The sequence below is a fragment of the Tenrec ecaudatus genome, chromosome X (assembly GCF_050624435.1).
Source record: "Tenrec ecaudatus isolate mTenEca1 chromosome X, mTenEca1.hap1, whole genome shotgun sequence".
Taxonomy (NCBI): Eukaryota; Metazoa; Chordata; class Mammalia; order Afrosoricida; family Tenrecidae; genus Tenrec; species Tenrec ecaudatus.
In genome coordinates, this window is record NC_134548.1 from 122288015 (window position 1) to 122312993 (window position 24979).

General features: G+C 49.2%; 1 protein-coding gene across 1 annotated transcript in view; it reads right to left on the bottom strand.

The window, feature by feature from the left end:
* Window positions 1-6828: 6828 nt before the first annotated feature.
* The window catches only part of FRMPD3 (FERM and PDZ domain containing 3), a 103658-nt gene continuing 85507 nt past the window's right edge, over window positions 6829-24979 (bottom strand). Inside the window, exons 9-11 of the mRNA XM_075539228.1 lie at window positions 23419-23563; window positions 12537-13358; window positions 6829-11000 (exon numbers count right to left, since the gene is read on the bottom strand). Of these exons, the coding sequence (XP_075395343.1) occupies window positions 7693-11000; window positions 12537-13358; window positions 23419-23563 (4275 nt within the window). The 3' untranslated portion in view covers window positions 6829-7692. The remainder of the gene's footprint in view (window positions 11001-12536; window positions 13359-23418; window positions 23564-24979) is intronic.

The following is a 24979-nucleotide window of genomic DNA, read 5'->3' on the forward strand; positions in this document are numbered from 1 at the left end:
GAGAGGGTACATGGGCTTGTCTGATCTCTGACCTCACACCCAACAGTTACCTATGTGGCATAGGTTGGCTGGACCTCAAGCAAGAATTAGATTATCTTCTGAAGAGGGCATCTGCATTGCCGTCTCCGTATGTTCTGGGGAAGTGCTGCAATGAGAGGGTGATGTGGGGCTGTAAGGTAGTGGTTTAAAGCATTGATTGAGCTTGGAAACTGATTGTCTGCACCACTTTACAGCTGTGTGATCTTGAGTTGAACCTCCCCAGGCTTCCTTTTCCTCATCTGAGAAATGGAGCCGATCATAGCACCTCTCTGAAGGGATTGTTCTGTATTAAATAAGCTCACACAGTGTACTTAGCATAGTGCCTGGCCAATGGTAAGTGCTCCCCCCTAGTTGGTTTTTCCATCTTTAGGGCAGAGATAAACGTCTCTGCGTTGTGGAAGGATCCCTACGTCAAATAGACTTACAGCCAAATCAAAGGTAGGAGAACAGGGAAGCAAAACATGAGTGGGTTCCTAAGTGGTAGGTCTGTAACCTGCAGCTGAAAATGTCGGTGCGAGCACAGGAACATGTCCTTAGGATGTTGGAGGTATGGGCCATGCTTAAAGCCACCATGGGTAGGTGCTTGGGTCTGGCTGAGAAAGAGTCTCTAGAAACACTCAAGTGAAACAAGTGGTTTTGTGGTATCTAGAAAGAAAGTTGGTTTTTTATCATAGAGTCCCCCTGCTGCCAGAGACTTTCAGCAGGTCAGAGCCTTGGAACAGAGCTCTACATGGGGAACTCTCACAGGTCATTTCCTCTCCGGGGAATGAAGAACCTCTTGACGCTAGGAACATGCCCACAGCCTGACTTTCAGCCTACAGTATGGAAGGGAGGCTGCAGTTAGGACTCCTATCCTACTGACTGGAGGCATTTGATCCTCAGACATCAGTGTCTGCCCCTTTCCAGTGCTGGCAGCGGATCCTCTCCTGGCCTTTTGGCAGGTCACATTCTGGCTGAGGCAGCTTCGTTCAATTCATTGCTGATGAAATTGCCTACTATTCACAGGGGTGCCCAGAGGGCAGTTTGAAAACATGTAACTGTGTCAGCCCACTGGCACCCTGGATATGTACCAACAGTGTGGATCCATTTCCCTTCAAATGGCTGAAGCCAGAAAAGCATGATGTAGGCTCTGAGAGACTCGTTTCTGATGCGCTGTGACTGAAGAGCATCTGCTTCCAGCTACAGGAGGTGGGCAAGATGAGGGAAGAAATAGTGGGGCCCTCAACACCCCCCTACAGAGCTCTGGCTACTGAAACGAACGACCCTGGTCCCCAGAAAGGGAGATCATAAGAATCACCTCAAGAGAGTTTCACAAGTGTTTGGAAAGTAGCTGGTGAACAAGAGCCGAGTCAGGAGGACACTGGAATGTTATCTCCACCCCTCATTCTCTGCCTCATTGGCATGGAGTCCATTGGGATTCACAGCAAGCCTGTAATACAAGGTGGAACTGCCCCCTGGGGATGTCTCAGCCTGTACATCTTGACAGGGCTAGACAGCTCCACATTTCTCCCAAGTCATGGTGACCCTATAGGGCAGAGTAGAACTGCTTCTGTGTGTTCCTGTAACTCTTTATAGGAGCTGTCTGCCTCGCCTTTCTCTTGTGGAATGGCTGGTGGCTTTGAACCATTGACCTTGTGGTTAGCAGCTTACTGTATAACCCACTATGCCTTGTTAGGTTGACTAGCCCCATCCAAATGTTCTAGATGAACCTTTCCCAGGGCAGCGAAGATGCTGCAACAAGTTACAGAGCTCACGACAACCATATACTTCATTTACCACGCACCCATTCTTCATGTAGTCAATAAAAATGTACTGAAGACCTACTATATGCCAGAGGAGACAGAGCTGGGGCACCGATAGACTGCTCACTTTCTGTGTGAGAGGCCTGGGGTTCAATTTCTGACCGACTGACTGAGGCACCTCAGGCATAGCCACTGCTTGTCAGTCATTGGAGGCTAATATGTTGCTATGATGTTGACCAGGTTTCAGCACAGTCTCCCCAATACAACAAACTATGACAAAGGCCTGGTGCTCTGCTTCTGAGAATCAGCCAAGAAAACCTCTTGGATCACCACAGTCTGACCTGCGAAGGATCATCGGAGATGACCTAGGGCGTGGCAGTGTTTCCTTTGATCATTGTGAGTCAGGGGCTGACTTGATAGTGACTTAACAACACCTATATGCCCGGTCCAGGGTGGATATCCAGGGTCTAGAACTGACTAAGAGTACTTTCTGACCTTAAAGAACTACCCAGGGCAGTGGTCTTTTTTGGACTGCCCAGTTGGCCCATTTTAAGTGGTATCCGGCTGCACTTCACATTGGTGTTGGCTTCCCTGGAGACCAATAAGCCTGTAGGGTTCTTCCGCTGTCAAAAGGCTGCCACCCTGGCTCCTTCCCATACATAGAAAGAAAGCTCTGATTTAGAGTTCTTCCCCCATTACCATGAACTCACTGGCCCCTCTGATCCCCATGTAATCTTTCAAAGTTGCTGTTGCTAAGCGGATCCTGTGTGGTGGCCGCGGTGGTGGTGGTGGTGTTAGGTACCATCTAGTTGGTTCTGACTCATAGCAATCCTATGTGCAACAGAATGAAACAGCGCCCAGTTCTCCCAACCCAGCCCCATGATTGTTCTTATGTTTGAGTCCAGCGATGTGCTAATCTATCTTGCCAAAGACCTTTCTCGTTTTTTGCTGGTCTTCCACTGGATCAAGCACGATATCCTTCTCCAGAGACTGGTCTCTCCTGACAACCTCTCCAAAGTATGTGAGAAGTCTTATCAACCTTAAGAATGCATTGCTCAAGGCAGGCCTTCTTCACTAATTAAAGACCTGTTGGGTTGTATGAAGAACTCGGGAAAGCCCTTCTGCTGTAAAAAGTTAAAGACTATCTCAGGCTGACTGGACTGTCTCTGGCTCCTCCTTAAGTTTTGCTTCTAAATTCAAAATCTCTTCCCAACAGTAAGAGCGAGAGCAGGAGAATCTGCAATCAAGCTTTGAGGGGAAGTGACTAATCAGGGTGATTATGCGGTTTGTGCATCCAGCCAAGATGCATAGAGGGCTGGCGCAGGCTGTCGTGGCTGAGCATCACCCAGTTGTTCCTAGAGACTGATGGTGAACTGATGGCCTCGAGTGTGCAGATGCCATTGAGTTGGTTCTGACTCATGAGGCCCTCAAGAGGGCAGAAGAGAATTGCTCCAGAGGGGCTTCTAGGCTGTGACGTCTGGGAAGCAGATCACCAGATTTGTCTTCCAAGTCTCCTTGGGGTGGATTTGAACCGCTAACCTTTGGACGAATTGTCTAGCACTTAAAACATTTGCACCACCCTTGCAAGCAAGTCTTTTTCTTTTCTTAAAAAAATCATTTTATTGGGGGCTCATACAACTCATCACAATCTATAATATATTCATGGTGTCAAGCACATTTGTACATTTATTTCCCTCATCATTCTCAAAACATTTGCTTCCTACTTGAGCCCTTGGTATCAGCTCTTCATTATTCCCCCTCCCTCCGTTTCCCCCCTCCACGAACACTTGATAATTTATAAATGATTATTATTTTGTTATATCTTACCCTGTCCAACATCTCCCTTCACCCACTTTTCTGCTGTCCGTCCCCCAGGAAGGAGGTTATATGTAGATCCTTGTTATCGGTTCCCCTTTTGCACCCCCTCTTCCCTCCACCCTCCCAGTAGGGCCACTCTCAGCACTGATCCTGGAGGGATCATCTGTCCTGGATTCCCTGGCAAGTCTTTTTCTAATTTAGCTCCTGGGTAAGTTATGGGCTGGGGGCATGTGGTAGTTAGGTGAGTTTCTGTCAACTGGAAGATCTATGGAACTATAGGAGTGGAATCCAACCTGTCAATCAGCCCATCGCCGCCTTGGTGGTGCGGATTTCTAGTAAGCAGAGAAATGGAGAACTTCCCTGGTGTCCTGTCAGGTTTCCACCTTGGATCCATGGAACTCTACATTCACTGGCCTGTGATTTTCCTGCTTCACTGACCCCTGGCTACATGAGTCTGAAGAGGGATGTATGGACCAGCATCGGACTTAGGGACTTGAGTTGGACTCGACTGAGACACCTTCCTGACATATAATTACTTCTTGATACACAGCTCTAATACATATATATATATATATATATATATATATATATATATATATATGTCACTAGAGATGTTTCTCTAGACAACATGGCCTAACACAGGGTGGAAGCAATTTTTTCTGATTTGTAGAAAGACTCAGCAAAGGTTAATGGTGGCAGACCTGTGATGAACAAGAGGAAGCAAGAGAACAGGAGCAACAAAATAATCTCTCCCCATGAAGGAATGCTTGGCACAGCCAGAGAGAGTTATTGTGCTTCGGGTTGGGCTTTTAGTACCCAATCAAGCCACCCTTTGCAATCTGCCTCAATAAATGGCCAAAGGCAATTAGAAGGAACACACTAGTCTAAAGAACAAGGTAGTTAGGCTGAGTTCTAAGGCAACTGGGCAAATTTTAGAAGGAGAGGCCTCATTTCCCAACCTCAACCTGATGCTCCAAACCGAACCTATTGCCACTGAGTTGATTCTGGTTCACAGAGACCCTATAGGACAGACAACAGCTTTAGGGTGTGTCCAAAATTACCTTTAAAAATAATTTCATTGGGGGCTTGTACAACTCTTATCATAATCCATCCATCCATCCATTCATCCATCCATCCATCCATCCATCCATCCATCCATCCATCCATCCATCCATCCATTGTGTCAAGTACATTTATTGCCAGTGTCATTCTCAAAACATTTTCTTTCTATGTGAGCCCTTGGCATCAGCTCCTCATTTTTCCCTCCCTCCCTCAAGAACCCTTGATAATAAATTATGATTTTTGTCATGTCTTACTCTGTCCAATGTCTCCCTTCACTCACTGTTCTGTTGTCCATTTGATAATAATCTTAACAGAAGCAGACTGCCGTATCTTTCTCCCTTGGAGTGGCTGGTTTAAATCACTGGCCTCTTGGTTAGTAGCCAAATACCTAAGCATTGTGCTACCAGGAATGCTTCCCAGCTTGATAACTGTCCTTAAACCCTGTTTCCTCAGTCTGAGGGTGTCTGGTGCACTAGAGATGCAGCACATTGTGTTTCTGTCTCAGAACCATTTAGCTCTGAGGTCAGTGCCGTGGTAGCCTGTTGAGTCAGAAACCTCAGGGTCAAGGAAAAGCAATAGGCAAGATGCAACTCTTATGACAAACAAGCGGCTTCTAAGAGCAGCAAAGGGGAACTCTTGTATGTTGGTGAGATGGGAGGAGCAGGGGCTTCAGCCAATCAGGGCCCACGCGCATGGGAGTAAAGGACCAGAAAAAGCACTCAGTGGAGTCCCCAAACGGAACCAACCAAACCCACTATGATCGAGTCGATTCCAACATAATGACCCTGTGTCATTTCCGAGACTCTAAGTCTTTCTGAGAGCAGATCACCTCATGGTGGGTTTGAACCCCCACCTTGTAGTGAGCAGCCCACTAGTGCAAACTCCCTGTTATCGGGTGGATTCCACCTCCTAGTGACCCTGTAAAATGAAGCAGACCTGCTCCGGTGGCTTTCTGAGACCGCATATCTTCACAGGATGTAGAAAGCCTCATCTTTCTCCCGTGGAGCAGCGGGTCATTTCTAACTGCTGACCTTGCAGTGAGCAGCCCAGCTGGTAAGCCACTACATCCCCACAGCAGCCCGCCGACACCCAACCATTCAAGGACACACGGAACACCCACAAAGAGGCACCAGGAAGTCGGATTGGGATTGTAAGCTGAATAGATTTATTCACTCTTGTTTGAAAAACAAGACATAAATTAGTGTGTGTGTGTATATATATATAATTTAAATATTTTACGTAGTATATATACTATATACAGACATTAGAAAATGGTTCCACTCCATGAGGCTGCAGGAGAGGTGAAGGGTGGTGGTGGTGGAATGAGCCAGGCGGGAGCTGAGTGGCGAATGGGCAGGATCAAGAAGTTGGGGGAAGAGGAAGACCCCAAGTGCCAGCAGCACTCTGGCTGGCAGTGGTCACGGGGGAAAGGGTGTCCCCACTGGCTGCATCTCTGGCCCATTCAACAACTTGGTCCTGTGGGATGAGAGGCAAGAAGGGAGGGGGGCTGGCTTCTGCAGAAGAAGCTCCCTTCATCCTTGCCAGGGGCAATCACCGCTCAGAGGGGCGGGGGTCCCCAGGACGGGAAGAAGGGCAGAGGTTAAAGCACAGTGTATTTTTATTTTCCTTCTAAATATAAAACTCACACAAGAACGTTCACACGGGCCTCTCTCACAAGGTGGCAGAGAGGTGGACACCAGGGATGAGTGGTGGTAGTGGTGGGGGGGAGGGCAAGATGGAGAGGTGGACGGATGATAAGCAAATCTATACAGAAGAAACATTGGCTTTCTTTGTCCCCCTACAGTGGGATCATTGGTAGGGACTCCGTGTCTTCACTCCCAGGAAAGTGGAGAAGAGGGGCAGGGGTGGGGGCGGGGGCAGCAGCAGCAGCAGCAGCTAAGAGATGTGTGTCAAGGAGGATGCTAAAGAGTGTGAACCCCCTTCCAGACGGCTCTGGAGAGTGGGCAAGCGGTGCAGAACTGCACCGGATAAGGCGCTCAGCTTCTTTTCTTAGAGAGACAAATCCACAGGGTCAACACACAGCCAAAAGCATATACTCAGGATTAACATATCACACTAGCTTCCAGAAGTGTAAGATATAGTCGTCAACACCCCCCACCCCTCCCCCCTCCCCCCACCCCCACCCCCACCCCCAGTCCATAGCTAAGTCAAATTCCTAAGGACAGACTGTCTGGTAGAGAGATTTGAAGAGGAGCTGCTGGGCTGGTCTGTGCAGGCCCCAGGGCCTGCGGTGGGTCTTCCCCTGGCAGAGGGTTTTCATCTAGACCAGACTGACCAGGCTGATCCCAGCTGCTTGCTCCCTAGTGGACGGAGCTTCCCTGTCCGTCCTCAGGGAGGGGCAGGGCACTTTGGGGATGGCTGGTGTGGAGCTACTGAACCTGGGGCCGAGGGATCCCGAGGCTGCCGGCGGTGAGGCCAGCTGTGGACAGCTCTGTGCAGCTGTTTTTGGCAGACATGCCACTTGGGCCAAGGCCCGGGCCCTCTGCAGTGGCTCCTGCCAGATGAGGGTGAGCCCAGGGTGGGCGGGCACATCCGGGTGGCGCGCCCTCTCCCCTCTGCCCAGTGGTCCTGGTCTACTGCTACTGGCCCTACGCTCCACTGGAGAGCAGATGTCAGGAGGAACGCCAGGCCCTAGGGTGGGTCAGCCAGCTTCTGGCTTTGCTCCCCTGGTCCTTAGGGTAGAGCAGGAAGTGAGCCTGAGGTCACCTCTCACCCCCTGGGAAAAGAGGAAAGACAGCGCTGTCGCTGTCGGTGGGCGTGGCGACGAGGGCGCCTTTGCCCTCACAGTGACACCCAGAGGCCAGGGGAAGGGATTAGGGCACCCAGGGCAGCAGCTGCTTGGAGCCCTCGGGGCCCACCTCAGCCAAGGGAGTTGGTACTCCTTGATGACTGAAGGACTCTTGGACCTTGAGAGGCCCAGCGGACACATACACGTCACCACAAGATGCAAGGACCACGAAGCTCAGAACCTGGGGCCATGGTTGGGAGAGGGCAGGCCTGGGCAGATGCCCTATTTGATAAGGGTTTTTAAGGAGCGGGTGAATGTGCTCATAACAGTCACCGAGGTTGGGGAGTCTGGTGGGTGCCCCATGGTGGCTGCCCCTAGCGCCGTTCCTGCTGCCGGTTGCTGCTGCTGCTGCTGTGGCAGCGGCGGCGGCGGCTCCTGCTGCTGCTGCTGCTGGTTAAGGTTCCTGGCTGTAGACTCCTCCGCGGCGCGCAGCAGGAAGGTGTAGTTCCTCACCACCTCTTCTACTTTGGCTAGCAGCTCTTGGCGCTGGGCCTCAGAGCGCACGATGAACACGAGCCGCACGAAGGTCTCGATGAGGCTGCTCAGCACCTGGAAGCTGCCTGTGATGGCTGCTAGCATGTGAGTGGGGCTCTTGTCCACGTTGGCCACCCGGCGGCAAGAGGCCCGGAGCTCCTTGAACTTGAGTGCCAGCTCCAGCTTGTACTCCGAGATCTGGGAGACATAGGGCTTGGGGGCACGGGCCTCAGGGCTGGCCACACACTGCCTCAGGACTGTCAGCAGCTCGTTGGTGTCTAGCCGGGCAGCCCGGAAGCCATCGGGCAGCCCATAGGCATGGGCCCGCAGGGCATTGATCTTGGCCAGGCTCCCTTCAAAGGTGGATACCCTCAGGTCAATCTCCTGGGTGCGGGCAGCCTCGGGACTGCTGCTGCTGCAGGTGGCTGCATCTAGCACCTGCAGGGTCCTGCTTACCACAGGCACCATCTGCTCATCGAGCTTCATGCCAGGCAGGATCTTCATGGGGATGGAGTAGGAGAGCTCATCCTTGCCATCGCTGGCATCGTCGGCCGCGTCGCACTTGCGGTAGTAGAAGCAGTAGCGGATGGAGCAGCATTTGTTCTCGCCGTCGTCGTCCAGCTCAGCTGGCTTGCGGCACACCTCTTCCGGCAGGGAGAACACGGCCATCGGCCGGGGGCCCTTGGTCGCAGGGGCCACCTGGACATAGGAGGGCTCTCCCAGCGTTGGTGATTCCAGAGACTTGCTTTGGGGACCCAAGGCTAGGGGGAGGCCTGCCTCGACCTCCCTGGCCTCCCGGGGCAGCATGCCCAGGGGTGGGTTCGGGTAAACATCTGAGGTCAGCGAGGCCTGGTCGCTCTGGTCCAGCTCACTAATACTGGCACAGCGCATCAGTTTCCTGTAGTCGGGCGCGCCCAGACACTCGCCCCCGGAGGCACACGTGGTCAGGCAGGAAACGCCGCTCTCGGGGTCTGAGCGGCACTCTCGGGAATCCAGGCTGGTGGAGCGGATGCGCCCCATGTTGGTTGGGCTGCTGAGACTCAAGCCTGGGCCAGCCTCTGGCTGCCTCTGGGTAGGGGGAGTGGGGACTCTGTCCCTCTCCCTCCCCTGGAGGCTGGACACTGGGGTTTGGGTGGCCTGAGGTCGGCCCCCGCGACAGATGCGCTTGCAATCACAGCTGCGCCTCTGCTCGCGAGACATGCCAGGGCCCTGCTGTACGGGGCTGCTCCGCAGCTGGCAGCTGCAGCGGCCAGGTGCTGGGGGTTGCAGGTACTCGGTGCCCGGCAACTCCCCCTGGCTGGGGGGCTTGAGAAGTTCCTCCAGGAACTCCAGCTCATACTGCTTCACCTTTTGCAGCTGGGCCTGCCGCTCGTCTGTCTCCTTCTTCTGGCGGGTTGGGAAGGTGGCAGAAAATAAATTTCGGAGCCGGAAAGGCCCCCGGGAGGACTTGGGCTTGGCAGGGCCTTCAGAGGCAGAGTGGGCTCCATCCAGGGTTGTTTCAAGTTTCCGGGAGGGCATGGTGCTCACCTGTCGGCTGTCACCCTGAGGCCTCAGTGGGCTGTGGCCTTGGGGCTGGCTGCTGGGGCTGGGGCCTCTCGGCTGGCTGCTGGGGCTGGGGCCTCGTGGCTGGAAACTGGGGCTGTGGCCTCGCGGTTGGACGCTGGGGCTATGGCCTCGCGGCTGGACGCTGGGGCTGGGGCCTCGCGGCTGGATGCTCGGGCTGGGGCCTCGCGGCTGGATGCTCGGGCTGGGGCCTCGCGGCTGGATGCTCGGGCTGGGGCCTCGCGGCTGGACGCTGGGACTGTGGCCTCGGGGCTGGATGCTGGGGCTGTAGCTTCTGGGGCTGTGGCCTCGCGGCTGGACACTGGGGCTGTGGCCTCGTGGTGGGATGTTGGGGCTGTAGCTTCTGGGGCTGTGGCCTCGAGGCTGGGCGCTGGGGCTCTGCAGCACCATGGGGTAGCCAGCTCGAGGGACCAAGGTGGTCTCCTCCACTTTGCTGCTTTTGAATATATTCTCCAGCTGCCCTTTGTCCCCCTGGCTTGAGATGAAGCCCTGCTTGGGCAAGGCTGGCTTACTGCCCTCAGGCCCAGTTTTGCCTGCCCCCTCCCCCGAAGCTTGCTTGCCTACTGGCTCTCGACTGGCTCTGGACAGATAGCTCTTGGGAGGGAAACTTGGAGGCGGCAGGGCGAGCTGCAGGCTCTCGGCCCCGCTGCCTGCAATTGCTCTGGGGCTGGAAGAGCGGCTCTGCTGCTGGGAACTGTGCCCGCTCTCTGCACCACCAGGGCTCATCTTGAACTTCAGATTCTTACTGGCACTGCTGCTTGCCATGCTGGCTTCTGGCCTCCCTACACTGGCCTCCAGCCTCTTCTCCCCCCAGCTGGGGGTGTTCCCCAAGGCCCCGCCGGGGGTGGCAAGACTCTTACTGTGAACCACCTGTTGTAGGGCGGCAGAGATGATGGCTGGGGTCACACTGCCCTTCGGGTCCAAGATAAGCTTGGGGCTCAGCCTGACCTCCTTGGGAAGGTTCTCCCTCAGCTCAGAGACCTGCTCTTCACTGAGGGACGGTGTGGCTGCCCTCAGTGACATCTCTAAGCCGGCCCTGGTATGACCGGGCCCTTTGTCCTCTGGAACTGGAGGCAGCAGGCTCAGATTCTGCTGTTCACTTCGCCGGGGGGAGAGTGCTGGGTGCACGGCCAGGGCATACGTTCGCTCGCCCTGTGGCTGGGTCTCTGACTGGGGTAGCTTCCGCCGAGCACCAGGAGGCCCCGGACTCTGGCCTGTGGCAGATGGTGGGAAGGGGGCGTTGGGATCCGGGCGCCCAAGAGAATAAGGGGCTGTGAGAACAGCCTGGGCCGCACAGCTCTGGATCCGGAAGGGCAGGTCCTTGCGGGCCAGGAGACTGTCCTTGTTGAGATGCTGAGCCAGGAAGTAGGTGGTATTCTGGTGCTGTTTCATGGCTGACATCATCTCTGACATGTCTGTGAGCTCCGAGGAGTTGGTTTCGTGGCCCGAGTCCAGTGATGATTCCGGGGTGATTGTGGCCAGCACGATCAGACCTGGAGGAAAAGGGGAGAGGGCTTGGTTACTCGGACTGAGCTCAAATTCCTTTCAAAACAGATTGGCTTCAAGCTGGGGGGGGGGGGGAGCACAAAAACCAATATGGCCTAGGAGGGACTCGCAGGGCTGAGGGTGGAGGAGTGGAGGGGCAAGCTGTGCGGCGGGATTGTGTAGGGCTTGCAATTGCAAGAGAAAACAAAAGAGGCAAAGGGACTATCTGGGCAGTTTGATCGCAAATTAACATGCAAATCACATGCCAGACAACATGCTAATCAACACTATTTTTAGAGTCAACAGCTAGGGTATTTTTTGTCAATTGCCCTGAAGAGGGTTGGCAAAAGGGAGGTCCTTTTCTGCTCCCTCCTCATCCGGCCAGGCTTGCCTTCTGCCATGCTAGCAGCTGAGAACCATTTCATTGACCTTGTCAGCTTTCTGGCTGCCACCTTGGCCTCAAATCTGGGAGCAGCTAGTTCTTGGTGCTCCTGAGTTGGAGCAAAGAGAAGTGCCCGATCTTGGACTAAGCATGTGGGGGCAATGCCCAATGACAAGGATGAGGCCCAGGTGCCCGATGGGGCAGCAGGACCCTCACACACAGGAAAGACCGGAATTGGTACTCTGGTTGGCTGGGTGTCCCTGGACTCCAATCTCTTTCCCTCTCTTTCTGCCCCTTCTTTGTCTTTCTCACAGTCTTTCCTCCATATGCTCATTTGATGGCTGTGCCAGGGACCTCTTCTTCTTCGCTTTAAAGTGTACATGTGTGGAAGTCTATGTGCGTGACTACAGCTGCAGGTGGGATGCGGCTGTGGGTCCAACAGATGGACGTATGTGTCTACTACGAAGAACAGCACACATAGTGCAGGGGTCGCCTATGAAATAGTCATGAGTCATGATCACTGCAGCTAACCAGTAATCTGATTTAATCATGACAGAAGCCCCCTCCCCCTATGTTGTATGAATAATATTTACCAACCCCATTTAAGACAACAAAACTGAGATGCAAAGAGGGCACGTATCGTGTTGAAGGGGATCCTGCCCGTGAGTCAAGAAGCCAGGACTTGGATGCGTCGGACTCAGAGTCCATGTTCCTAGGCAGGATAAAGCCCTGAGCCCCAAGCCCTGAGCGGTGAAGACTTGTGATTCCCTTGATCACCTAGGGTGCTAGGTGGTGAGTTGGCTGGATGGTTTGGATTTCTTCCAATCACATGCATACTGGATGACCCTTGCTCATCTTCTCTAGCTCTCACAGCTTTTCTCTGATCCTCCATCCTGGCCTGGCCTCGCAGCTGTCATGGCCCCAAACCCTACAGCATTTGCAAAGAGACAGAATGGCGAGAGTCAGAGCTCTAGCTACAGCTGAGCAGCTAGTCACTGCTCCTCCGCTCCCCTGACCCTAGCTGAACTATGGCCTGCCCATCCACTGCCCTGACATACATGGTGACTTGGAGGTCTGCTCTGGAAGAAGAAATGTCACTTGCTGTCCCTGCCTGGCCAGGAGAAGGGAAGGGAAACCAGAGAGCAGAGGGATGGGCCATTACCTGCGGTCTGTGGGGGTGGGGGATGGGGTCCATCTTCGGAAGCAGCCAGGGCTTCCAGAGCCTGCAGAGTGGACACCAAAGCATCATCTAGCTCCTGGGCATGATCTCGGACTGTCCGGGTCTGCACACTGTCGATCAGCGTCACTGGGATATCATCATACAGGAGCCCACGCAGCTGGCGTCCTGGTTCCTGGTTCTGGACGGCCCGGCGCTTGGGGTCATCCTCATCCGAACTGTTGTCTCGGAAACCAGGGGGTGGGGCAGCAATGGCAGGCAACAGAGATGTGCTCTCATCTTCCTCCTCCTCCTCCTCCTCACTCCCTGGCGGTGGGAGGGACATCAAGTCTACCATATTGTCACGGGAAGAGCCAGGCCGTCCGCCTTTGCGAGGGCCCCGCCGCTGCTGAAGTTTGGTTTTGCAAGAGTCACAGTAGAAATTCAGGGCTTCAGCCCCAAGGGAATTGTCCAAGGTGTAGGAGCGGGCCCTGCTGGCACAAGGCTCATGGTCGAGGCTGGCTGCATCAAAGTCATCAGGGACCACATCATAGTCTTGGCCAGAGGTTTTGGATGTGGGGTCCGACTTGGTCCGCGGCCTGGTCTCCTCAAAGAAGATTAGGTTCTCATTGACATCCGTCCCGCTTTCCTGCTCCTTTCTCTGTTCTCGCATGTGGAGGTAGCAGAAGCTGACAAGCTCAGAGTCGGCAGGCGGGGGCGTGCAGTGGCTCGACTTCCTGGGGCTGGCGCCCACGCTGCCCACATAACTACTCTCCTTTTTCCCCAGGTGGCCCCCAGTGACAGGGCGGTGGGCGCTGTGCATGTAATCTAAACCCAGAAAGAGAATCAACACATGAGCCCTGGTGCTCAGGACTGTAGCTGAGCTTTCTTGGCATCTCGGTCCCATGTCTTTGCAGCACAATTGGGTGGCAGCTACCAAGCACAGGCTTTGCCCGGATCCTGGTGATCAGGGCAATGGGAGCGAGTTGAGGAGTCATGGCAGCGCTGCCCCTGGAAGGAGAGTGGGTATAAACTAATGGACTGTGCTCCTAAATGAGAAGAGGCAGGGAGTGAAGTGGGGTTCGGAGGGGCACCTTGGAATCTGGACCCAACTGGACTCTTGTGTGGGGATGTCTGGTCTGAGAGTCAGCTGTATGCATATTCAAAGTGGCAAGGTTTGGTTTATGATGTTCCCTTTGGAACCGGCCCTGCCTTCCACCCTTGTTCTTTTGAACCTTTCTCTATCCAGGAGTGCATTTCAAAGAGGACTGTAGGATTACAGACCCGAAAAGAATAATGCTCTACTCGCAGAATTACAAGGAGCCCTGGTGGTGCTATTGGGTAAGCATTGGGCTGCTAACCTCAGGGTCAGTGATTCAAACCTACCAGCCATTCTGAGGGAGAAAAATGAGCCTATCCTGCTCCTGTAACGATTTACAGTCTTGGGAACCCTATAGAGGGTTATCAGTCACAATTGACTTGGCGGCTGTGGATTTAGCAGAATTCCAGAGTCCTAACTAACCAAAACGTTGGCAGTTAGAGCCTACCCAAAAGGGCCCTAGGAAGAAAGGCCTGACAATATATCTATGAAAGATATATTGGTGGAATCATATTGGTGGAATATGGGATTAAAAGGATAACAGAATTTTTCCAGGAATTTTTGAGGCCCCCTCATACAACTATGACTTATCCTAGAAATTCCAGGTTGGGTCAGCAGCCAAAAATCAGTTAATGTAATATATCATACTGAAGAACTAAATACAAAAACTACATGACCTCTCAAGAAATGCTGAAAATGTATTTGATAACATTCAGTCAATATCCTTTTATGATACCAATGTCAACAAATGAATAGGAAACGCTCTCAACTGGGTAAAGAGGATATGCAAAACCTCCAGAACTGCCTTCATACCTAGTGAAAGACTAGAAGCTTTCCCTCAAAGTGAGTAAAGAGGGTATACTCTCATCACCCCTCTGTAATATTGGACTGGGTATTTTCTATTACAGGGCACTCAAGCAAGAGAAAGAACTAAAAGGTACCTAGATCAAAAAGGGAAAAGGGAAATTCTCTCTATTTGCAGATGGCATGATCTTGCATATAAAAAACCCTAGAAATCTACTAAAAATTTATTAGAACTCATAACCATGTTCAACAAGGCTACAAGGATACTGTATCAGTGTACAGAATTCAGCTAAACTTTTATATTAGCAATAAACACTGTACAATAAAATTAGGAAAACAATTCTATTTTCAGTAGCATCAAAATAATTAAACACATAGCTATACATTGTATAAAATAATATCCATTATTGTTAGCTCCCCACTTCCCCCAATTTCCCCTGTCATAACCCTCAGAAAGTATCTTTTTAATTTTTTTGGTCCAAGATATTTAATATGCCATTATTTACAAGTTTCTGTTTTATCTTTGCAATGTCACAAATGATAGTTCATTGGTCAAAATTTATTTTCTTTTAAAAAAATGTTAATAGATCATTTTATTGGGGGTTCTTACAGCTCTTATAACAATCCATGCATCAATTGTGTCGAGCGCATTTGTACATGCTGCCATCATCATTTCCAAAATATTTTCATTCTACTTGAGCCCTTGGTATCAGTGTCTCTTTCCCCCCCCACCCTTCCCCACCTTCCCACCCTCATGAACTCTTGATAATTTATAAACTATTTTTATTTTCATATTTTACACCATATGCTGCCTCCCTTTACCCACATTTCTGTTGTCTGTTCCCCTGGGTGGGGAGTGTTGTACATCAATCACTGTGATTGGTTCCCCTTTTCTCCCCCTTCTCGACCCACCTTCTCCCTACCCTCATGGTATCACTACTCTAATTATTGGTCCTGAGGGGTTTATCTGTCCTGGATTCTGTGTGTCGTGTCGAGAGCTCTTGTCTATACCAGTGTACATGCTCTAGTCTAGCCAGATTTTTAAGATAGAACTGGTGTCATTGTAGTGTGTGTGTGTGTGTGTGTGTGTGTGGCGGCCGGGGGGGTGGGGTGGGCGGGGAGGTGGTGGTTGGAGAACTGGAGGAACGGAGCTATACTGCACCCTGGCTGGCTCGCCCCTTCCTTGTGATCCTTCTGTGATCACACGGGTTGGTGTGCTTCTTCCATGTGGGCTTTGCTGCTTCCCTGCTAGATGGCCACTTGTTTACCGTCAAGCCTTTAAGACCCCAGACATTATATATTGTAATAGCTGGGCACCATCAGTTTTCTTCACCACATTAGCTTATACACCCACTTTATCTTCAGAAATCATGTCGGGAAAGTGTGCAGCACAGAATGCCAGGTTATTAGAACAAAGTGTTCTTGTGTTGAGAGAGGACTTGAGTGGAGGCCCAATGTTCGTCTGCTACCTTAACACTTAACCTTTAAATATATGTATATAGACCTGTATCAATATAGTTATATAATAACATATAAACACATGCATGCCTAGTTCTTTCCTCTATTTTCCTAAGAATGTATTAATCTTGTTATGGTCTCTATAAATTTACCTATACTGAATTTCATGTAAAGAAAATCATGCAACATATATACAAATTTGCTTGATATAATTGATGCATATTGTTATAAGAGCTGTAAGGGCCCCCCAATAACAAGATCTTTAAAAAAAGAGTTTTATATAGAAAACTGAATGTAGCAAAGATTCTTCATAAACTTTAACAGGCAAGAAAAATACATAGCATTACCAATATCAAAAGAAAGTGTCACTTCAAACTTAATACTTAAAGTTTCTGTGAACATAATTAATAGGGAAAAAAAGAAAATCATACAAATAAGATCCCAACAATGTGTGATAAAGTAAAGTGTGATAAAGAAAACAGATGGTGCCTGGGGTCTTAAAGACTTGTCTTAAAACAAGCAGCCATCTACGTGAGATGACAGCTAAATCCACATGGTAGAAGCACACCAGCCTGTGTGATCCCAAGATTGTAAATAATAAAATCCAAATCCAGAGGAGGGAAGAATTTTAGAGCTTAAATTCCGAACACTTAGTTAGTTATCAGAAAGCTATGGATGACAGGGAAAGGCCAGAACCCATTTTCAGGATCCTCCAGGGCATTAAGCCTCGGTAAATCCCTTCAGACTATGAATCAGGGAGGAGAAGGGTCTTGTAATCAGACAGTGCATTGTGGGGTGAATCACTGTAGGTGTGTTGTTGTTAGGTGCCATCAAGCTGGTTCCAACTCAAAGCGACCTTATATATAAAACCGAATGAAACATTGCTCCGTCCTACATCACCCTCACATTGGTTCTTACGTTTGAGCCCACTGTCGTTGTCACTGTGTCAATCCATCTTGTCAAGGGCCTCCCTCTTTTCGCTGCCCCTCTACCAAGCACGATGCCCTTCTCCAGGGACTGTTTACAATGGTTGTTAGACTTTGTCATTTGATCTCCTTTTTGATCCAATGTATACTTGGTCCTGTTTTTTAATATTTGCTGCTTTTTCTTCAATTGAGGTTTTCCTGTTTTATTCTGTCATTATTGTTAGGTTTTTGTTTGTTTGTTTGGAGTCTGTATGATTTTCTGTTTATGACATTCAGGATAGTTAAATCTAGAGAGACAGCAACGGAATGAATAGCTTCCTAGGGGCATGGTGTTGGAGTTTGCCAGGAAGTAGGAAGTTAACAACGAGTACAAGGAAGAGGGGATGTCTTAAAATTGATTGTGGTGATGATTACACAACTCTTATGAATATGACTGACTATTGAAACGTATGATATGTGAATTATATGCCAACAAAATGGTTAAAAAACGAGACCCCCAACAACAAAATGAAACACAGAAAAGCCTAATTACAAAAGAAAGCAGAAAATAATAAAAAGTAGAGCAAGTTAAAAATGGGGTCAAAAGGGGAAAAAACTGGTAAGAGGTTAAATTTTAAGCTAACTACGTATATTTGTAGTAATCCACTTTCTGATGCACTCTGTCTGAGGACAAGACTATTTACATCTTTGTCAATGGACTGAGGGGATTCAATGCAGGAAGGCTTACATCCTGTAAATGGCTGTTGGGCTTTCACTGTGCTCCATAGCCTTCTGTAAACTGAGTGCGCAGAATTTAAGCTCTCATATGGACTCCTCTTCTGATCATGGATTTTATTATTTCCAATCTTTGGAACACACAGCTGATATGCTTCTTCTGTGTGCCCTTAGGGACTCCTAGATATTTATGCAATGAAAACTAAAAAAAAATTGTCCATGAATATTTATAACATCATTATTCATAAAAACTGAAAGGTGGAGACATCCTAAATGTTCATCAACTGATAAACAAAATGTGGTGTATCCAGACAATGGAATATGGTTTGAGCATGAAAAGAAACGAAGCACTTATATATGCTAAACCATGCAAAAGTCTTAAAAATATTATGTGAAGAAAAGTCACAAATAACCATAGAGTGTATGGTCCCATGTATACGATGTCCAGAATTAGGAAATGTTATAGAGATATAAAGTAGATTAGTGGCTAATTAGGGTTGAGGCGTGATTATGAGGAAAATGGGGAGTGACTGCTAATGAGCACAGTGCTTATTTTAGGAGGCAACAATGTTCTAAAACTGGATTGTGGTGATGGCTGTACTATTTTGTGAGGATGCTAAACAAACAGTGAATTGCGTACTTTAAAGGGTCACATTCTACGGTTTGGACAGTAAATAAAACTGTTGAGTTAAAAAGCACACAGCTGGACACATGACAAACTCCCGACACTAATAAAAAGATCCCAAATGTGCTAGGCACTGTGAAAGAACCGTGTTGTTCATCTCACATACTCTCCTCCAATACTACATGAGGCAGCTCCTATTACTATTCTCATTTGACCAAAGAAACTGAGACTTCAAGTGGATGAGATCTTGCCCAAGATCGTATAGCTAACATAGGGAGAAACAGGGATGCTCTAATTTTAGATCCCAAGCTCTTGTTGTTTTCCATGGGCCACGATGCCTCTCTAAGTATAGATTCAATACAATACATTCAGTGGATACAATTCAGGCCTTAGTGGGTATTATCTGCAAACTCGGGATCAGTGAAAGGGGGAGTAATGAAAGACTCGCCATTCAGGCTGCTGAGACTTTAGGAAGAAGTTCCTCTCATTTCCAGGAAGTCTGTCCCAAATGGAGCCCTGGCGGTGCCGTGGGCTCCGTGCTGGGCTGTGAAGCACAAGATTGGCGGCTCGGTGGGAGACAGATGAGGCAATCTGCCTCTGCAAACACCTACAGTTTCCGAAACCTTATCTAGGGTCACTATAAGTCATTCAGATTGACTTGATGGCAGTGCTTGAGGTTGGGGTTTTCTTGATCCCAAGGCCACAGGTGCTGATGACCTGAGCAAAGGCTGCAAATTCGGGTCGCTAGCCTAGCAATAGGCCTTCATCAGAGCTGGCACTCAGAGAGCATGTCCAATAAGCGGGTGGTGACTCTTCTCACACAAGGGCTGGAGGTCTAAAGGCGGCTTCCCTCCCCCACAAGATGAAGGACTCTCCCAGGGCAGGTGCTGCACAGCCCACTACTTGTTGTTGGGAATTCCAGAGCAGCAGAGCAGCACGAGGCCGTCCAGAAAAGAAAACGAAGCCCAGATTTTCTCCAGGCAGAAGGTGAGAAGTGCCAGTAAAGCCAGGTGCACGTAGCTGATGGCTGGGACAGTGTGCTTCCCAGATTGGAAATCTGTTGGAAATTGCTCAGCAGCTTTCCCCAACGGGAATGCCCTGGTGTATCCCTCTGTACTCAGCCACTCAGATGACTGACTTGAAATAAAATGCTTGCAAAGAATAGGATGGTTCCCAGCTGAAGTTCTCTCTCTCTCTCTCTCTCTCTCTCTCTCTCTCTCTCTCTCTCTCTCTCTCTCTTTCTCTCTCTCTCTCTCTCTCTCTCTCTCTATCAGACACACACACACACACACACACACACAACTTCTAAAAGCTCATGGAAAAACAGAGATCATGGCATTTCCTCACAAATTGTATGCAATTCACATGCATAGTCAACATGGCATCAACTCTCCTATGACTTAGCGCTGCTATTTTCTTTAGTCTGAGTGGGCGTTCCTGGACCTCATGAACACCTAGAGAGTTTGTTAGAGCCTCGGGTCCTTTCTGACTTATCAACCAAAGAGCCAGCTATGTTCAGTTCCACTTCAGTACTCTGGATACCTTTACCAAGAAAAGAAAATTGGTAAGGTCATGTATGGGAATATACAGTAGCCATTAACAGTAACCAGAAGAGTAGATTCACCAATCATACTTCTTTCTAATTATGATGGAAAATGAAGGCTGAATTCCTCTAACAGAGAAACTAGGGCCCCAACATCTTCTTTTTCTGGATAACTTCAATACAGTGGAGCTTAGGGCTGGGGAGAAAAAGAGTAGCTGCCTCTAGATTTCCCAGCACCTCAATACAGAGGGAAAAGAGGCATAGACTAACTAAGCCTTCCTCTAAACTGTTCCTTCAAGCTCAAGTACAAGTGCTGTGCTGTTGTACCTTTTAAATATCCCCTTCTGTGGTAGTTACATAATCTGTTGGCAGCTTGAAACTATTAAGAGTGAATTGGTAGAGTTTAGCCTGTCAATCTGGTTGTAGCTTGATGACCTCATTTGCAAGTGCTAAGGAGATAAATAGCTCCTTGGAGGCAGGACACACCCACCCACACACTCTGCTTCCTCTCCCTGGGACACATTCCTATTGACAAGCCACATGGAGCTAAGCTGATAGTAGCCAGGGCCCTGGAGCTGAAGGAGCCATGTGGAGATCCACGCCAGCTGGAGAAGCTTCTACTGCCACTGGATCCACAAGACTTTTCACCCACTGGCCTGTGATCTTCATGCATTCGGCATTATTGCATGGCTGCATGAGTTTGAAGAATTTAGAGACTAGTATCAGACAAATGGGCAAATATCAGACTTATGGACTTGATCTGGACTGGGCTGGGATTTTTTTAATATACAATTATTCTTTGATATAAAGTTCTTTCTTATACACATCTGAGTGCCTCAGGATTTGTTTCTCGTGTCAACCCAGACTAACACACTTTCCTCATGTAAATACAAAGGTAATACTTGAGTAGCATTCTCCCTTTAATCATCTATCTGGATTCCTTCACTGGATTGGAAGGTATGTGAGTATAGGTCGACTATTATGTGCCATAGACTGAGGATGGAACCATGAATAGATACTTGAGATTTCTTGAGTAAATGCTACGTTGGTGAAACTACTGATAAAACCCCAAAGCTAATCCCTTCCCTACCATTCCCCCACTTCCCTTTTTCAGGGCCTTGAAGGGGAAGTTCTCTGTTCTCTTTCCAAGATGTTGGTTTAATAATATCCTTTTAGGCTCAGCAGTTGTACACGAAGTTACGCTAGCTGGCAGCAGGTAGCTACTATGGGGCAAGAATATGCAGCCAGGCGAGAGACACCCTTTTCACCTCTTTCTACAAAGACCAGGCCCTTAGTAGGCTGGTTATGGTTGCAGAAAGATGGCTGTTCCCTGTAGGTCTTTGCTAAACAACAAGAGTTGGCATTGGGGGTTTCTGTACTGAGTTGAAAAGTGAGAACAGGTGGAAGGAGACTCAAAACCAAACTCACTGCCACGGAGTCATTTTTAACTCTTAATGATCCTACAGGGCAGGGTAGAACTGCCCCTTTGGATTTCCAAGACTAACTCTTTATAGGTGTAGAAAGCATCATCTTTCTCCCGAGGAGGGGCTGGTGGTTTCCTTACGGTTGACCTTGTGGTTATAGCAGCCTCACACATAACCCAGTACACTCCCAGGGGTCTACAAGATTAGTAACAAATGTAGCCCCTCATTGTAACCTCAGCTGTGGTCTCCTCGGTGGTGCTGCTGGCTCTCCGACTTTCCCCTTCTAGGAGCCATGAAATGAGATGGTCAAGGCAGCCTCTGAGTCCTGCTGCTACTGCTCATGTTGTGGCAGTTCAGTGACCTCAGGCAGAATTCTGAGGCTCACCCCACCCCACCCATCAAGAGCATTTGGTGGCTGATGTCAACCCAGCAGCCAGCAGTCCAAAGGGCCAAGAAATTGGGCCGAGGCATCTAACCATGCTCCCGAGGAGATGATGCCAAGCTCAAGTTCACGCCCTTTCCCAAAAGAGAATGGCAAGGAACTAGCAGAGGCTTTCTCCTGCCCCTTTAACTCCTGAGCTGACTGTTAACACACCAATGAGGGTAACATGACAAAGAGCAGAGGCAACATGGTGGTCCGTCCATGGGGTCCTGCATTGACATAGAGGCCTTGGGCTGAAGGCATTCCAAAGCCGCATTAGGGGTTGCTAAAGACATGCCTAGCATTGATAGAAACCTCGTTACCAATCTGCACCACCCAAATGAGAATCCTATGAAATCAATATTCCTTCGGAAAAAGCGACAGGAAAACAAAAGAAGATGTATTCAGGAAAGCTGAGTTTTAAATCCGTGTCCCTCACTCAGTGCCACTGTCCCCACTACCAAGGGTAATATCTAGGGGACTGCACAAACTAGTGAGAAGGGAAGACAGAAACCACTTCTGAGGCATTCGGGCGGGGGGGGGGGATGTAGAGTCATTTCTGGTGGGTTTTGACAGAAGATTTCCCTAAATAACCCTTACACCTACATTTGGTTCTTGGCTGGGCTCTGGGATCTTTCTTCTACATTCCCCTTTCCCAAGTATCATTTACGTGGACGTGACTAGAGGGACAATGATAATACTCATGCCGGCTTTGCACGTGGCTAGTCTTAGCTTTCAAAGTCCAGCTGCCTATCTCAGAACTATTCACTGACATCTTGCCCACCCACCCACCTATTCCTGGCCTCTTCCTAGTCCAAGTTTATTTCTTTACATCTCTATGTGTAGCCTCCATCCTATACCACTTAGCTGTTTCTGAATACAGGTAGAGTGCTTTTCAATTCCCGGAGATGGTGTTCTGGGACACATGGGTTTGTCACGGAGGTGTTCATAATGAAGAGGCGATGAGGTGAGAGAGTTGGCGGGGGGAGGGGCATTTCAAAAGCTCTCCAGGTATTTGATTATCTATTGGGAGTGTGTTTCTGTTCTCAAATACCTCAGCCTAGATGAGATGGTGTGCTGCTGACTACTAAGGTAGTCTTGCCAAGAGAAGACCATAGTCAAACGGCAAGGGCAAGGGGATTGGAGGTTTCAGTGAGAAGAGTGATTATGAGGTAGTCCCGCTCACCTTCACTGCCCCTGCTGGGGTGCTGGCATGGGGCAGTACGTAATGCATATACATGTACATTGAGCAGTTGCGCCCTCTCTTCTCATTTCAGTTCCTGGCTGGCCTAATTGTCCCAGGATCCCTTTCGATGCCATCACTAAGAAAAGGGCTGTGCAGGGTGGCTGCCATTGAGTTGCTTCCTGGGATAGCCTTCTGTTTGGCTAGTGGGGGGCGAAGCGGGAGGGAGCTGCAGATGAGCTGCTCTTATCGGGCACCTCCTGCAAGGCTGTAAGCTAGCCCTGCAAAGCCTTTCCTAACCCTTTCATGGCCTCTTATTCCAGGCAGCTCGGTCCAAAAGATTGGGATTTCTGTTTTCAACTCTACTCAACTAAGCCATGAATCTCCCCAGAACCTCTGCCTCAAAAGCATTGCCTTTGATCCTAGGCAATTGTTTCACCGGCTTTATCAATTGTTTGCTATTTTTATCTTACGCTCCTTCACTGACTCAATCCCAAGGTGTTTGCCATGGTCACCCTTTGTGGAACAGGTATGCCTGAGGGTCAGATGTCTTTCCACTGGGCTGGGCTATGTGGGGAACCGTGGCAAACTGTCAGAATAGGGTGAGCACGGAAAGCTGTGGAGCGCCTCCCCCCACATCTCCAGGCCCCAAAGGGCCTCTGGTATACTGAAAACCGAGGCTGAGCCCTACCTGCCTTGATCATTGGAGGAGGAAGGGGCTGGCTAGCAGGCCTGGAGAAGACCATCTTCCTGGAATCCAGCAGGAGGCGGCAGTAACCCGCAATCAGGCAGGCAAAGTTGGTGGCTTCTGGCCACTCCATCAACAGCACCAGAGGCTGAGAAAGAGATGGGAAGAGACAGGAGGACACAAGAGGGATTAGGAGAAAGGCAGGCAAGTTTCCAGAAGGACTGTAGTGACGCAAAGATTACTTGCATAGTTATGGAAACCATACTTCCTGAATCAAAGCACATGGCTTGCGAAGTAATTTCTTCACATTTGTGCATTTATTTATAGTAAACACTTAGCCAGGTCTAAGAATGAAATCAAACTTTCATTACACATTTAATGAACCACCATTACTGACAACAACTAAAATGATATCAAATGATATAACATCTTATGATCTTTGTGGGGCTGTATTCATTTTTGTAAGAGTTCAGTCAGATGTGCAGCCCAGAGAGCGTTGGGGTGGAAGTTGAGGTGGGATGAAGCTGGGACATTCTTTTTTGAAAAGTTATGATTCTGTTATTGTTGAGAATGCACACACCAAAACACACCGACTCCATCAACCAATTCTGCATGTGTTTTTTGGTGACCCTGCTTGCATTCCTGAGAGTTTGGCAACTATTCTCTTTGGTTCTAAGTTGTTCCTTTCTCATGAACATAAACTTATTGCCCTCTAAGCTTCTGATCTAATCTTTTTAGTTGCTGCTGTCAATTTGATCTGATGTAGACAGAGCTTTTAAAAGCACTGTGCTTAAAGCAGATATTCTTTATTAGGAAGATAAGTTATGTGATCCTTTGGTTTTAAAGATGACTGCTGGGCATATTTTTGGTTTAAGTTTGAATATTATCTCAGGGTAGTAGCTAAGAGGGTGCAGCCAGGTCTCGTGGCTCCAGAAAGACTGCAGTCCATGAGAATATGAAATTTTGTTCAGTATACTCCCGCTTTGATTAGAAATCTTCCATAGAATCATTGTTCAAAATGTCACTGTGACCTTTTTCCTGGTCTTATTGTTCATGATGGTAAATTTTCCCACACATTTGAAATCCTACTCCTGTTCCTGACTCTCCTTCTCCCCATGTTGCTCCAGGCAAAGACCAATTGTCCCTTCGATGGCCACTTGCAAACTTTTTTTTCAGTACATTTTATTATTTTTATTATTTTATTAGGGACTCATACAACCTTTATCACAATCCATACATATACATACATCAATTGTATAAAGCACATCCATATATTCTTTGCCCTAATCATTTTCAAAGCATTTGCTCTATGCTTAAGCCCTTTGCATCAGGTCCTCTTCCCCACCACTTCCCGCTCCCCCATCCCTCATGAACCCTTGATAATTCATAAATTATTATTATGTCATATCTTGCCCTGTCCGACGCCTCCCTTCACCTCCTTTTCTGTTGTCCTTCCCCCAGGGAGGAGGTCACATGTAGATCCTTGTCATCGGTTCCCTCTTTCCAACACCCTCTCCCTCTACCCTCCCAGTATCGCCCCTCACACCCGGGTCCTGAAGGTATC